Source organism: Balaenoptera musculus, chromosome 16 (genome assembly GCF_009873245.2).
Source record: "Balaenoptera musculus isolate JJ_BM4_2016_0621 chromosome 16, mBalMus1.pri.v3, whole genome shotgun sequence".
NCBI lineage: Eukaryota > Metazoa > Chordata > Mammalia > Artiodactyla > Balaenopteridae > Balaenoptera > Balaenoptera musculus.
The window spans coordinates 32,250,558-32,266,234 of NC_045800.1; the positions used below are offsets into that span (position 1 = coordinate 32,250,558).

General features: G+C 34.8%; 1 protein-coding gene across 1 annotated transcript in view; it reads right to left on the minus strand.

The window, feature by feature from the left end:
- The window catches only part of CC2D2B (coiled-coil and C2 domain containing 2B), a 99,416-nt gene extending 84,133 nt beyond the window's left edge, over positions 1-15,283 (minus strand). Inside the window, 9 exon segments of the mRNA XM_036828981.1 lie at positions 4,049-4,177; positions 4,278-4,414; positions 4,767-4,965; positions 9,008-9,091; positions 9,846-9,864; positions 11,792-11,850; positions 12,212-12,288; positions 13,539-13,599; positions 15,242-15,283. Coding sequence (XP_036684876.1) covers positions 4,049-4,177; positions 4,278-4,414; positions 4,767-4,965; positions 9,008-9,091; positions 9,846-9,864; positions 11,792-11,850; positions 12,212-12,288; positions 13,539-13,599; positions 15,242-15,283 — 807 coding nt within the window.
- Between the last annotated feature and the right edge of the window lie 394 nt (positions 15,284-15,677).

A 15,677-nucleotide genomic window follows, 5' to 3' on the forward strand; every position in this document is an offset into this window, starting at 1 on the left:
GCTAGTGGGAAGCAGCCGCATAGCACAGGGAGATCAGCTCGGTGCTTTGTGACCACCTAGAGGGGTGGGATGGGGAGGGTGGGAGGGAGGGAGATGCAAGAGGGAAGAGATATGGGAACATATTGTATATGTATAACTGATTAACTTTGTTATAAAGCAGAAGCTAACACACCATTGTAAGGCAATTATACTTCAATAAAGATGTTAAAAAAAAAAGAATCCGCCTGCCAATTCAGAGGACAAGTGTTCGAGCCCTGGTCCGGGAAGATCCCAAATGCCACAGAGCAACTAAGCCCATGCGCCACTACTGAAGCCCACACGCCTAGAGCCCGTGCTCCGCAACAAGAGAAGCCACCGCAATGAGAAGCCCGTGCATCGCAACGAAGAGTAGCCCCCACTCGCTGCAACTAGAGAAAGCCCGCAAACAGCAACAAAGACCCAATGCATCCAAAAAAAAAAAAAGCCAGCAGCTAAAACTGTTAGAGGTTTTGTCTACTCCAGTTATGGGTTACAGCAAGGAATTCTGAAGCAGCTAGGGAAGCCTACTCCCTAGAAAGTTTTATGACAAGGCTTCACACTAAAGAGAAACTACTGGAAGTGGAATAAAACTTGAGATGGTCAGGGACACCACAGAGATTAATAGAAGGTACAGAAAAAAATCTGGGAAGGAGAATACAGCCACTATATTGTTTAACACTACACAAAAACAACAGAATTCTGTGACATCAGAAAAGTTATCTGAAACAAGCTTTTTTCCTAAAATTTCAGGAAAACTGATTTAATATAAGAATGAACAGCAGAAAAGGCTCAAGATTAAATCTATACAAAGGTTCTATAATAAAAATGAATAAACAGTAATATAATATCCCCACAATCAAAGCATACCAGAAAGACATTCAAAAACATAAAAATAGAAATGTGGTTTACAAAACAAGCCAAAAGACATTAAGAAAATTTTATGACATTAAAGAACACAAACCAGAATTTGGAAAACTCAGAAATGAGGTAACAATAGAGTAATAGAAATAATTTAAAATTTTAAAAGTATTTAGATATTAAGCCTAAATTAGAAGGAACACAAAAACAAAGATCACAGAATGCTTTTTCCTTAAGGTAAAAAAAAGAGAAATCTTTTCAAGTAAAAAATAAATGAAAAAGGGGAAATAATTCGTTAGATGGATCTAACAGGAGATTAAACACAGTAGAAAGTTAGCTAAGTGAACTAGAAGACAGGGCAACAGAAAATATTCAGACTAAACCAGAGGGAGAAAGGGATAAAAACAATGCAAAAGCAGAAGATAAAATGGATATGTATACTTGAAGTTCCAGAACACAAAGATAAAGAGATTAGGGCAGAAGCAGTATTTGCTAAGATAATGGCAGAGGATTTTCCAAAATGGATGGATAACATGGATGCATATATTAAGGAAGCCTTAATAGCCCAAAGCAGGATCAATATAAAGAAAAAGCATACCTTAACATATTACAATGGAAATTACACCTTAACATATTATAGTAGAAAACCAAAGACAAAGAGAAAAACTGAAAACCAAAGTAAGACTTTAAGCTGACTTTTCAGTAGAAACAATGAGATTCAGAAATAAGTGGAAAGTTATCTTCAAAGTGCTAAAAGAAGAATAATAACCAACCCAGAATTCTAGACCATTTACTTCAATGGTGTGCTGGAACTTCTCCACTGGACTCTCAGAATTCCATAATGGCAGTCTTGTCCATGGGTGATTGTCAAAATCAGTGTTCTCTGGAGAGAAAGATGGTAGAAAACTCTTATTCTGACATAATGATGATGTCACTCTTCCAGTTTTGCTCTTCTCTATCAAGATTGTTTTGGCTATTCAGGGTCCTTAGAAGTTCCATATGAATTTGAGAACTGTTTTTCTATTTCTGTGAAAAATACCATTGGGATTTTGATAGGGATTGCATTGAATTTGTATATTGCTTTGGGTAGTATGGACATTTTAACAATACTAAGTCTTCCAATCCACAAACACAGGATGTGCTTCCATTGGACAGTCTTTTATTTTTTAAAAAATATGTTTATAATAGAAAACATTCCCACAAATAAATTTCCAGGCCAAGATGGATTCAGCAGTGAATTCTCCCAAACATTTAAGAAAGAAATAACACCAATCTTATACAATTCTCCCAGAGAAGAGAAAAAGAGGGAACACTCCCCAAATTGTGTTGAAGCCAGTGTAACCTAGATGGAAATCTGACAAGAACATTACAAGGAAGAAAAATCAAAGAAAAACTTATCTCAGGAACATGTATGCAAAAATCCTGAACAAAATATTAGAAAATCAAATTCAGTAATACATAAAAAGAAAATGCATCACAAATGGGATTTATTTCAGAAATATTTGAAAATCAGTGTAATTCACCACATTAGAAGTTAAGAAAATACTATTACAATACTTAATAGGCTTAGAGAAAGCATTTGATGAATGTCAACACTCATTCATGATAAAAATCTTTGTATATGTCTTTAATTTTAAAAGTAGGACAATTAATTAAAGCTTCAATGCATTTTGCATGGTAAAATGGTAAAAGATTTTCTTAGCAGCAAAAAGTTTTGGTGTATTTTTAGAAAATCCTGAAAGAAATTTATGAGTGGTATAAAGATATAAAAAACATATTACAACATAAGGAAGACTTTTTTTTTAATTTTCTAGTCTCTCTGGGAAAGAAATAGAAACTGTGGAGAAGAAAGAGAGCATATATCATAAAGAAAGAAGATCCTCACATGTTACAGAAAGAGAAAGAGACCTCCAAAAGTATAAATCTCTTCAGTTTAGGGAGAAATCTCATTTCCTATGGAGGCTGAGAAGTAACAGCCTTATAAGGAACTAAGTGCTCTTGCTGTTAAAATGTTGCAGCTACTGGAATATGCAAGAAACACAGAATGGCAACTGTAAAGAAAAAGCATTAACTACAGAAGGCATATAATTACTAGAAGAGGAGAAGTAACTCACAGGTTTAAAGCAACAGAGGGAATAGAGAATGAAGTCCTGTAAGTACAGTTGACCTTTAGACAACATGGGTTTGAACTGAGCTTGTCCACTTATACACAGATTTATTCAATAAATACAGTATCTATATTTTCATTTTACAGATCTTTAAATTAACTAAGTGTGGGGAAAAGTTGGTGTTCGATTAGAGATCACAATGTGTGGAATCAAAAGAACTAGCGTTTGAGTCCTGAGTCTACCCAAACTGTCTCAGCTTCCTGCCCTTGGATGAGTAATTTATTAATTTCTTTATTTTTGAGGCAGAGAGAGTAGTACGCAGATTTTTGACTGCATGGAGTTGGTGCCCCACCGCTGCATTGTTCAAGGGTCAACTGTATTTTTAGGAAGTATCATTTCCACTTTGTATCTACCTACAGCCATATTTCCTATATATGGAATGGTTAATGCAAGTGATTGAGCAATTAGGTTTCTGTACAAAATTCTTATTTAAATTTTTTCAAGCCAAATTTTTAACATAACTATTTCTGTCTAAGTATTTCTTCTCATTAGGTTAATGGACTGCTAATTTTCATAATGTCTTTTGGAATACACATAAATTAGTTTAATTATAAGTATAACATATATTCATTTCTGAAATTGAGAAAATAGAAAAGAGTATAACAAAGAAAATAAAAATAATCCTATGTCCTACTATCCAGAGATAGTTATTAACTATGATATATTTTTTAGTCTTTTTATCTATATACACATATATGTACGTACTTATTTATTCATTGATAAATTCATTCATTCATTCGTTATCTATTTTTATAAAATCAGGATCATATGAAATTTTGCATTTTTTTTTAACTTTAACTTTTATTCTGAGCACTTCTCCCTATCATTAAATATTCCTTGAAAACATAATTTTAATGGATATTAATATTTCATCATAGTTTTGCCTTTACTAGACTTACTAATATCTTTAAAAGGTGAATTAACACCACAAAAATAAGTATATAAGTTATAATTGATATTACAAGAATTCTAACCATAATCATAAATAAACTGTTGTTGGTTACCTTCCTGTATATGGTCTTCAGTGCTGGATTTAAAGGTTCCTTACTTATGTTTAGTCTGAAATTCCATGACCGTCTAACAGGTGAAGGTAATGACATTATTTCTCCACTTTCTTCAAACCAACACTTCCCCTATCAAAAATATTTAAGAATATAGTAAGTAAATATTACACTAAAAACAAATGTAACACACCATCAGTGAGTGGTTTCCCTTGTTAGGTAGTGAACTTGCCTCTTCTAGTTTAAGCAGGCGGTTTTCCATTTTGTTGCAGGTCTTTTTATATATTTCTGGCTTTCTGTGAACATAGAATCCTTCTTCTTCTAAAATGCGTGGCATCATATCTTTTGGCAGTTTAAGTTGGTTGATCACTTAATAACAAAACCTAGATATTACTTTAAAGTCCAAAATATTAAACTGGTATTGACCAAACAAGAAGCAAAAGGGAACTATCATATAGTCTACCACTAAAGCCTAGCAGAAAGTCTATACACACAGACACACACACAGACACACACACACACACACACACACACACACACACACACAATGAATGAGCTCTTTAAACCAATTCCCTTTAACTCAGAGAAAGCATGAAGAACAAATATAGAAAAATTTCTATAATTTTAAATCAGTACTTTTTATCTATCCAGCATACAAAGAAGCTATTATCCTACAATATGATTCATTAATGACTTGAATATTTTCTTGTAAAAACTTTACCCGGAGAATTGCTTGGAACAAAAATATTTGCCTGTTGTTTTTTTACTTGTTCCTGATCATCTTCATAATCGGCAGCCTTTACTTCAAGTAAATCTAGGAAAATGACTTCTTCCATAAAATCTTCATCTCGGCCCTCAGCAAAGTTTTGTAAATTATCACCAAGTGAAAAGTGTTTGTGGTAACTATCATTTACTGATCTCTGTTGAATACCAAAAAGAAAAATAAGTATACATGCTTGTCCTCAATGATTAACATGCAGATAAATGAAAGGTACTAGGGCTTCCCTGGTGGCGCAGTGGTTGAGAATCTGCCTGCCAATACAGGGGACACGGGTTCAAGCCCTGGTCTGGGAAGATCCCACATGCCATGGAGCAACTGGGCCCGTGAGCCACAGCTACTGAGCCTGCGCGTCTGGAGCCTGTGTTCCGCAACAAGAGAGGCCGCGATAGTGAGAGGCCCGTGCACCGCGATGAAGAGTGGCCCCCACTTGCCACAACTAGAGAAAGCCCTCGCACAGAAACGAAGACCCAACACAGCCAAAAAAATAAATAAATAAATAAATTTAAAAAAAAAAAAAAAAAAATGAAAGGTACTAGAATCTTGCTGTGAAGTCTTTCTGATCTATGCCACCCAGTTCAAGTTCAAGCTGAAACTGTGTGACAATGAACTTTCATTGAACACAGAGGAACTCATTTAAGGCTTAATATTATAAAATATGATTTTTCTATAGCCCTTCATTGAAATTCTCAATGAAAGACTACTGAAAAAGAACTACAATTCAAGTCTCTCCTCTCCTATGGAAAATGTTCTGAAATATTGGACTATGATATTTCAACTGTTGAGAATTCACAGTGTAGGGCAAAGTCTAGAGACATCAAGCCATGTGGTCTTCAGCCCCATTTTTTTCCACCATTCAGAAAGAAGTACTACCTAAGGTGATGTGGAGTAGTCATGCTGTTTTCTGGATGATATTTAAGAAAAAAAAGAAAGAAAAGTAAAGATACAAATAGAAGTCTGTGGCAGTGTGATTGATTATGATACATTTCTGAAATATGATATATAAAAGTTACAAACAATCTGAACGTAGGTATTGAAACAGATATATTACTAAATATAAAAATGTATACTTTTATATCATATCAGAAATTTTATATGAGTCTCTTCAAAAAAAAATCACCAATTTATTTTGGATGACTTTAGTTGTCTAACTTAAAATCTACATATGTTGAAAGAGAGAAGGAGACAGAGTATGTGAGTCATGCAAATAAAAATCCCTTAATTTTCAAAAACATACATTTAGGAGTAAATAATTAAATAAAAAGAATTAATAATAGAATTCCATTGAATAGATAACCGTAGATGGCCTTGATCAACTCTGACAAAATTAAGTGAGTAACATGGTTAAGCATCACCTAGGTTCATATCAAGTCATCACATCATCATACCTTCCCTATATCCCTGTCATGAAATCAAGAAAGTATTTTATATCCAGAAATCTTTGTGGCATCATTTTCAGAAGTCAAACAAGATATGACACTGATATCTAGGAGCAAGATTTGGATCTCTTTGAATATTCCAATCATAGACAAAGAGGGGCTCTTTGCTCCTGCTGTAGGTCCCATTACCAAGCTACTTTCACCGCACGCCTGGTGTGGGCCAGGGCTTTCAACCTGCCTTCAGAGCTGAGGTCTGCCCTGATGGCTGAGTCATGTCAGGCTCTCACTTTGGATCCCAGCCTTTTATTTATGACCATGTAGGTCTCTTTCATGAATCCTACCCCACTACATCTACCTATATTTTTAGACTGAGACAAGCTATGATCTCAACCAATACAATCACCTTGCTGGTCTTCACTATGCAGCTCACAGCAGACCAGTGTCTGTGCTGTTAGCTGTTATGTGACATGAAGCATGAGGTCAGAAGGCAACCACCTAATTTTCCATGCATAAGTCTAAATGAATGCACCTGAGTATGATGTGGTAAAAAAAAAAAAAAAAGAGAGAGAGAGAGAGAGAGAAAGAGAGATATTCTCCCCTTTCTCCTAGTAGGAAGGAGCCACAGTCACACTCAGCCTCCCACAAAACAATAGCTTTCCCTCCCTGTGATGAGGACAGTAGATTCCCATTGTCCCCAAACTTACCAGGTGCAGGGCAGATGGCTTTTCCAAACAACTTCTCTAAACAACCCACATCCAAGCCTGGACTTCCTTGTGCCCAAATAGTCTACTTGCCCCACTGACCTAATTTCTCTCATGTCTTCCCTGTGAGAAGGAAAAGCAGCCATAACCACAGCGCTTCGCCCTGGTGCACTCTGCTGGGTGGACCTTCTCTTGTTTCCCCTGAAAAGTCCATTCCTTAGCCTATATCATGGGATTCTGGGATATCAGGTGACTTGGCAGAGCATGTGCATGTTTGATACTCATTTATTCAATATTCACTCAAATATGGAGTGCCTAATATGTTCAAGGAAGAAAATAAACAGAGACAGAAATACATGTGAGGTGGTGATAAATGTCATGAAGAAAAATGATGCAAGATAAGTGGCTAGAGAATACTGGGATGGGGGGTTGGGGGGTACTATTACATAAGGTTTTCAGGCAGTATTTTTAATTATGTGTCATTTGAACAGAGACCCAAAGGTAGTGAGGGAGAGAGCATAAGGGTAAGACAAGAGCTTTCTAGACAGTTAAAAGGTACAAAGTCCCTGAGGCAGGAACAGGAAGGAGGCCAGTATGGCCGGAGTTGGGTGGGAGAAGGGGAAACTAGTGAGAAAGGAAGTCAGAGAGGTACTAAGGGGGCCGTGGAAGCCCCTATAAGGACTTCAGCTTTTTTTTGAGTGAGATAGGAAACCATTAGAAGGTGTTTAAAAAAATGTTCTGTCTTAGATTTTAACAGAATCACTCTGACTACTGTATGGTATACCAAATAGACTGTTGGGGCAATAGTAAAAATAAAGGGAGACTATCGCAATGATCTGGATGAGAGGTTACGGCCGCATAGACTAGGCTGTGCCAGGGGAGGTGATGAAAAGTGGGCTGGGTTCTGGAAGTGGGTTGGATACTTTGAAGGTAGAACCAACAGGATTTGTGACAAACTGGATATGAGGCATGTGAGTAAAAGAGGATCCAAGGATGACAGCAAGGTTTGGCTGAGCAATTGGAAAAACGGAATTGCTATACTGTGATTCTATTTATATAAAAGTCTGTGTGTGCATATATGGGTATAAGCATAGAGAACAGTATGAAAAAATGGTAATAGTGGTTTATCTCAGAGCAGTGGGATGTCACATGATTTTTATTTTCTTCCTCATGGTTTTCTGCATTAAGTTTTTATAATGTATATACTAAATTTGTTAGATTTTTTAAAGATAAAACTCTTTTCTGTGGAACAAACAACAACAACAAAAGGAATGTAAAGACTGGAGCAGGATACAGGATACAAAGAAACGGGAATGGAAGAGACTGAGAAGTAAGTAGAAAGGCAAAGGGGGGCCCAAGAGAAATTCAAAAGGAGGACCTGAAGGATTTGGAAATGACTGGGAGGTGTCAGAAGATACTGGGTAGAACTCTGGAAATACAGGAGGGGGCTCAAGGAAACTGTAGAGAGATCTGAAGGTAGAGAGGAATGGAGAAAGTTGAGAGGAATAGGAGCAGAAGGGAGACCAATGAGACTGACAAATCAGGAGATGGGAAAGACCAGTGAGACTGATTAGGACTGGAGGAAAGGACGGCCCGAGAATAACAGTGGGCTGAAGAGTTTGGGAAGAACTGACAGAAATTAGAAGGGTCTGGGATTGTACAAGGAGGGATGAAGAATGGGGAATCAATGAAGAGTAATAGAGATTATGGAGAACAACGTGGGCACTTGGAGAAATGAACAGGAGGAACAAAAGAAAACACAGGCTTTGGAGCTGATAGCCTGTACTTCCCGGCTCTATCAATTCTTACCCCTGTGTGCCTGTTTCCTCACCTATAAAACAGAGATGATAATAATGCCTACCTCACAGGGTTATTATGAGGATTGAATGAGACAATCCACATTTAAAATTTAGAATATCACTGGGCATCCAGTAAGCACTCAATAAATGTTAGGAATTATTATTATGAGCAGCTTCTCAATTCAAAGAGAAGGCAGCTCAATAATAAAAATTTCACCTCCCATCAAGTATTTCATTCTATGCCTTTAATAAAGAGTAATTTTTCCTGAGAATGAGGATGTAGGAGGAAGGGAAACAAATCCAACCTGCTCTGCAGACTGGCCTAAAGTTGAGTCTTCTTCACCACTCAGGATAAAAAACGAAAGACCTTCATCCAGTGAGACTTCAGTCTGCAGATTAAACAATGGTAAACCAGTATTCAGTGTTGAAGTGAAAGCTTTTTCTGCTTTTAAGGGAAAGAAGTAGTTTTCTGTAATATGGTAATAGTAACTGTATCTTATTCAAGAACCAAAAGCAGTATGAGAGATAGTATCAAGTTATATTTAACTTTGAGTCTGTTTGGCTCACGAATTATTTTTGTATTTTGTTTTGTTTTTAAGGTCCGGTAACTGTGATTTAAAAAAAAAAAAACAATAAAATTGCAGCATTATTTCCAATAGCCAAGATATGCAAACAACTTAAGTGTCCATCAACCGATGAACGGACAAAGATTTACACACATACACACACACACACAATGGAGTGCTATTCAGCCATAAAAAGAATGAAATCTTGCCATTTGTGACAACATGGATGGCCCTTGAGAGCACTATCCTAAGTGAAATAAGTCAGACAGAGAAAGACAAATACCATATGATCTCACTTATTGGTGAAATTTTTAAAAAGCAAAACAAAAAATCAAGCTCATAGATACAGAGAACAGACTGGTGGTTAACAGAGGCAGGGGGTGCAGGGGGCAGTAGGCAAAATGGGTGAAGGGGGTCAAAAGGTACAAACTTCCAGTTATAAAATAAGTAAGTCTTGGGGATATAATGTACAGCATGGTGACTAGTTAATAATGCTATATTGCATATTTGAAAGTTGTCAAGAGAGTAAAACTTAAAAGTCCTCATCACAAGAAAAAAACTTTTTTTTTGTAACTACGTATGGTGACAAACGTTAACTAGACTTATTGTGGTGATCGTTTCCCAATATATGCAAATATTGAATCCTTATGTTGTACACTTGAAAGTAATATAATGTTATATGTCAATTATATCTCAATTAGAAAATTTTTAAAATTAAAAAATAAAAATATAGGGTCCAAATCTTCTCCATCTTCCCAATCTATCTCTTCACTCTAGTCAGAGTATTGAGAGCATTACCTTACAGTTAGATCAAAATGTGGACTCAGGGCAAACTCTTTTTTCTCTCCGTTTTTGGGTGCTCTCATGTATGAATGCACTCACATACAAGTATCACCCCACCCCACCAATAATCTTTTGTGAACTTAGAGATAATTAAAAGTATTAAAAGTGGCATATTCTTAGTGATGAACTTGCTTATAAATAGGCTCTCATTTTTCAATACTGTCAAGTCTGAATCTTTCAAATATAAATCACCTATCACTTCTTTGTCACACACATTTAAATGAACTGTTTTTAGAGAGGTTTGGGAGAGGAATCAGAAGGAAGGAAGGAAGGAAAGAAGGAAGGAAGGTAGGGAGGGAGGGAGGAAGGGAGGAAGGAAGGAAGGGAGAGAGAGAGAGGGAGGGAGGGAGGGAAAGAAGGAAAGAAGGAAGGAGGAAATCTGCTAGTTTCTAGGAACCAAAGAATTCAAAAATATGTAAAATACAAAAGCTTATCCTACATCCTGTTTGTATCTACAATATCGCTGTCCCATTAACTTTAAAAGTTATGTACCTTTCAACAATACTGATATATAAATTGTCCATATATACTTTTACTTCCCTCTGTCTCTGCTCATTGCAAAATCATTTGCTAAAATCCTCAACTTCCTGAGCAGATATCCCTTCCTAGCAATTTGTAATGGAAACTCTTAGAAGCCAATTTCTCTTCCTTTTTACCTCTTTTCTTAATATTCAATGGACTTATCTTGACAAACTTCTAATTTTTTACTATTCACAGTTAAATTAAATCAAAGTTAGGCTCACTTTTATTCATTTGCTCAATGAACAACATGTATACAATCATCTTTTTTTAGTCTGCTTTCACTATTAAATTTAATTAATTTTTACTAAGTACCCAAGAGGGACCCTGCAGTGAAGACAAAGATGAGTTTTTTAAAAACCCAAAATACATTCCTTACATTTTAAAATTTGAGAGTATTTTTAAAATACTCTCATTGCTTATGGTAGAAATGACTAGTTGTTCATTGCTGTCTTTTCTCCCATTTCTAATAATAGAACTTACTTTTAGCTGGATACAGAGACATTTTTTCCCACGTTCCTTTTAGTGGAAATAATGTGTGCAATTTTCAGGTCTTGTCCCGTAAGAGATCAATCTGCAATCCTATGGCTCTCTTCCTCCTCCCTTCCCTTTGGTTAGCAAATGAAGACACAGGAGTTTTGCCATTGGACTCAGAGATGGAAACTAAGTGTTGAAGATGGCAGAACTCTCCTAGTAGCCTGGACTACTTATCTATTACACTAGAGAGAAATAAAACTTCTATCTTAATTAAGACATTTTACTTTGAATCTTTTTGTTAAAGCTGCTTAGCCTTTACTGTAAATAATGCAGTTCGCCCAAGATGTGAGTGATTTTGTCATTTGAAGTTTCAAATATGTGATTACACATTGTATTTCAGAACAAAATCTGTAAGTCGGGGATCACCTATAATATTTTATTATAATTTTTTAAGATAAGAAATAATGTCAAGTAGAAATAGAGAGTGAGTAAATATTGGCATGAGAGATCTTTTTGGAGTGACAAAATGGTCTAAAATTGGATTATAATGTTGATTATATATTCTGTAAATTTACTAAAAATCATTGAATCATACGCTTAAAATGGATGAATTTTCACTATGTAAAGTACACCTCAATAAATCTGTTCTAAAAAGTTTTTTTAAAGAAGTTATTCACCTTAGACCACTGATACATCTTATTATCAATGAGCAGCTGAGTTGAAGATTTTTTGCCTTGATTAATCTGAAACACAATGTAAATAAATAGTATGGAAAACTTAATGTTCACAGATATAGACATAATCGTGTTCATAAGTCTTTTGCCCAAAATGGATAAAAACAAAGACTTCTCAATGTTTTTCTTTTAAAAAGTATATACATGTTTTCTCCTGAGATGTCAAATTTAGTTACCATAACCAAATCACTTAACTTTTCTTGGCTTCAAGTTTGGAAATAGAAAGCATGGAAAATAACTTGAAGCTTTTTGGATTTAAGGAGCTATATTAAAATAGAATTTTAGCTCTTTTTTGATAAAGAAAAGTTTATCATGATATATGTTGATTTAAACAGTAAATTTGAAAATAGGAAAGAAAAAATAATATTACCTTGGCATTTTTTAGCTTTTCTCTTACTTTGCCCCTCAGCGTTTCTATTATGTTTTGATTTTCTTCCATATTTAAATCTATCAAGAAGCCAACATAATATGGAGTTCATGACACTTTCTTATAATATAATTAAACAGCAATAGCATCAAAAGTACTTATTAAATAGCATGCATTTCTTTGGATCATGACAATTATGAAGACTGGGTCATTGCCCCATGAGAGCTTAGAACCTAGAAAATAAAGCTTAGAAACTTCCCCCTTTTCCATCTGGAATAAATACTCATGCATGGTCAGGACTGAATTTTGTAGTCAGGCTAAAAAAAAAAGGTTCAGATAAGCAAACCTTTATCTTTTTCCTTTTAGGAAAAAAAATCCATGAAAACAGTAATATTCTATATAAACTGCTCTACAGTCCACAGAATATACAAATATCAAAACCAGTTTACTTCAACTTGCTTAAACTGAAGAGGAAGGAATCTGAAAAAAAGGGAGGTAAGTCTCCAAACACCCATTTTAACTACTTATGTCAGTTTTGTAAATTCAGTATAATACTGCCAGCTCTTAGAGGAAATGAAACAGTCTTGCTGGGTATAAAGAAGGCTCCAGCTGTTATGTGTACTCCAAGCCTCATGTTATTTTCTTCTCATCTACCAGATGATCTACTGTATGGATTGAGAAAGACAGGGGTTATGCAGTCCTAGGTACAATAGAAAATGGAGGACCTACTGGTCATTTTGCCTTGTATTTTTCTTTTTCTTCTCCCTGCCTTTGAGTAGTTAAAGGTTAAATAGAAAATGGTGGAAATAAAGGGTAAGCATAAAGCTAAATCAGTATAGGTCATGAGAATCTTCATTCTTAGTTGCAGTATTCCATGATAAAATTTAAAAATTATTAGTTGGTTTGTTTATACTCTATTCCCAGAACTTAGAATGACAGATGGCACATAGTAGGTGCTTAATAAATATTTGCTGGATAAATGAAGCAGGAGTCAACCATTATTTATATATTTTTCTCCCTGAGACCTGGAAACTTCCTGAAACAGGTTCTGTATCTCTGTATCTTTATGGTCTAACATAGCCTGAAGACGAAAAGATTCTCCATGTTTGCAGAGAGAGAGAGAGAAAACAAAACTTAGTTTTATTACATGCACTGACTTTACCATTATTTCCTTATACCCACTTGTATTATATAGGAAGTTTAGTTTCTGTTTGAACTTATCCCTTAAGAAACTGTGTTCCCAAATGAAACCCTGGGATAGAATTAGTCATTTACATCTTTAAAAAATAAAGTCCAACAGTATTAGAGCTGTGGTATACTTATTGAGAACCTTTCTGGAGATGCTTGCCTACATTTTCTTCTACTGCAATGTTATCTGTGTCTTCTGACATCTGCAAAAAAAGGGGGGAAGGGTTACCTTGTATCTTTTTGTTTTCGCATTTAACATCTTTTCATAGGTTTATCAGCCCTTTGAAAGTCATTTCCTTTAAAATGACAATTCATATCCTTTGCCTGTTTTCTTAAATTTCATCCTTTTATCAATGGGTATGAGCTCTTTATATACGATAGATTTTTAAATTAAAAAATTGCTCTCTGTAATATCAAAAAGAACCTTTTAATGATAAAATTCAGTAGATAGTTGTTAGTGTTCATATACTGCCTACTTCATATACCTTTTAGGAGGGTCAAATGAGATCAAACATATGAAAATACTTTGAAACTCAACACTACATCAATGTTAGCTATTACCTGAGTACTCTGTAGCATCTGATAACTTTCTAAAAGCTTTCTATATCCTTTTCCTCTACCCTTCTACCTCTCTGGCCACTTATTCCTTGTATCCTTTCTTGGTCACACTTCTCATAGCCTAAATGTGGGCACATTCCAAGCATTTGGAGAGTGCATGGATTCCCATGGCTTCCCAAATCTGTCTCCAACCTTGACTGCTCTCCTGAATACCATATTTCTAGTTGCCTACTGGTATTTCTAATTGAATGTACTACCATTATCAAAAATTCAATATTTTAAAATGAGCATTTATTTCTTTTACCACTTTTTAAACCTCAATATTCTAAAATTAAACCATACTAGCAATGTTAAATGTTTTTTTTAGAACAATATGGATGTTTTTCATTTTAAGTTGAAAAAATAGAATAGCAAAAGACTCCTTAAATAACAACTGTACATGCTAACCAAATTAATGTGCAGTTGGAGTGGGAAGAGCAAGCAGACACACATCAGATTTCCAATCACAGTAAAAACATGGATTCGTGTCAAAAGCCAAAGCAGGGTATACTGACATGATCACTGTAAGAGCTTAGTCTATAGACTTTCTGAAAGAACTCCAAATCCACCAGTGGTTCCTGTACCACACTTAAGAACTACTGAGTAAGGTCAGTATGAACTAAGATGTTCTGTTCTTACTAAACCTTCAGTATTTTCCTCAACAAAATTAAAAATACCTAACTTCACTCTTGACCAAGGAGACAGCAACCTTTGAAGGTGTGATGGGACATCAACCCAAGCAAGTGATTGATAGATGTCTCCTTCAATTCCCAATAATCTCACCAGCATTCTGGATATACTTTTCATAACTTCCCATCCCCATCTAGAAGGCAGGAATAAAATATGAATCTTAATTGGAGTTACTCTAGGTGACACGTAGATACCAGTCCTAAAAATGTTTCACTCATTCATTGATTAAAAAAAGAAAAACTTTTTTTTTTTTTTTTTTTTTAGCAAAGCAGGAAATGGATTGTTGGCTGGTTGAGAGAACAGAGAAATAAATATTTAAATAAGGGAATAAATAAATAAATAAATATATAAATAACTCACCTCTAATACTCTTTATTACATAATTGACAGACCAAAGAGTATAATTCATCTGTAAACTCTCTTATTATTTTTTTAACATATGAACTGTACGATTTGTATATGGAACCAAATATATCACATTTTTTCAAGATTATCCTACATTTACAATTGAGCTATTTAGTATAATCAAAATCCTTACAAACTCCATTAATACCTTACTTTTCTAAAAATATCGTCTTTTCTCTTTGAAATCTTTTTCATGATGGTTCTTTCATTTCCACTTTCTAAATAAATAAGAAATATTTTTAAGAATTATATATCATATTACTGAGAGAAAACAATTACTTTGATACTTGAGATAAACATGCTATTTAAATTTTTTAATTTAACTAAAAACTAAACAAAGAAACACACTATTGCCTTTAGTATTTAGTTGTTGATCACCTTTAGTATTTAACAGAAATTCTAGTTGGTCCAATAAGACATGTAAAAGAGTTAGAGGTAAAACTATTGGAAAGGAGACAACAGACTGATTTTTTTGTAGAGGGTAGGTTTTATACATAGAAACTCCAAGACACTCAATCAAAAAACTTTAGAAAAAATGAGAAAGTTGATAAGTGGCAGAATACAAGAGAATGTATGGCAAAGTTAACAG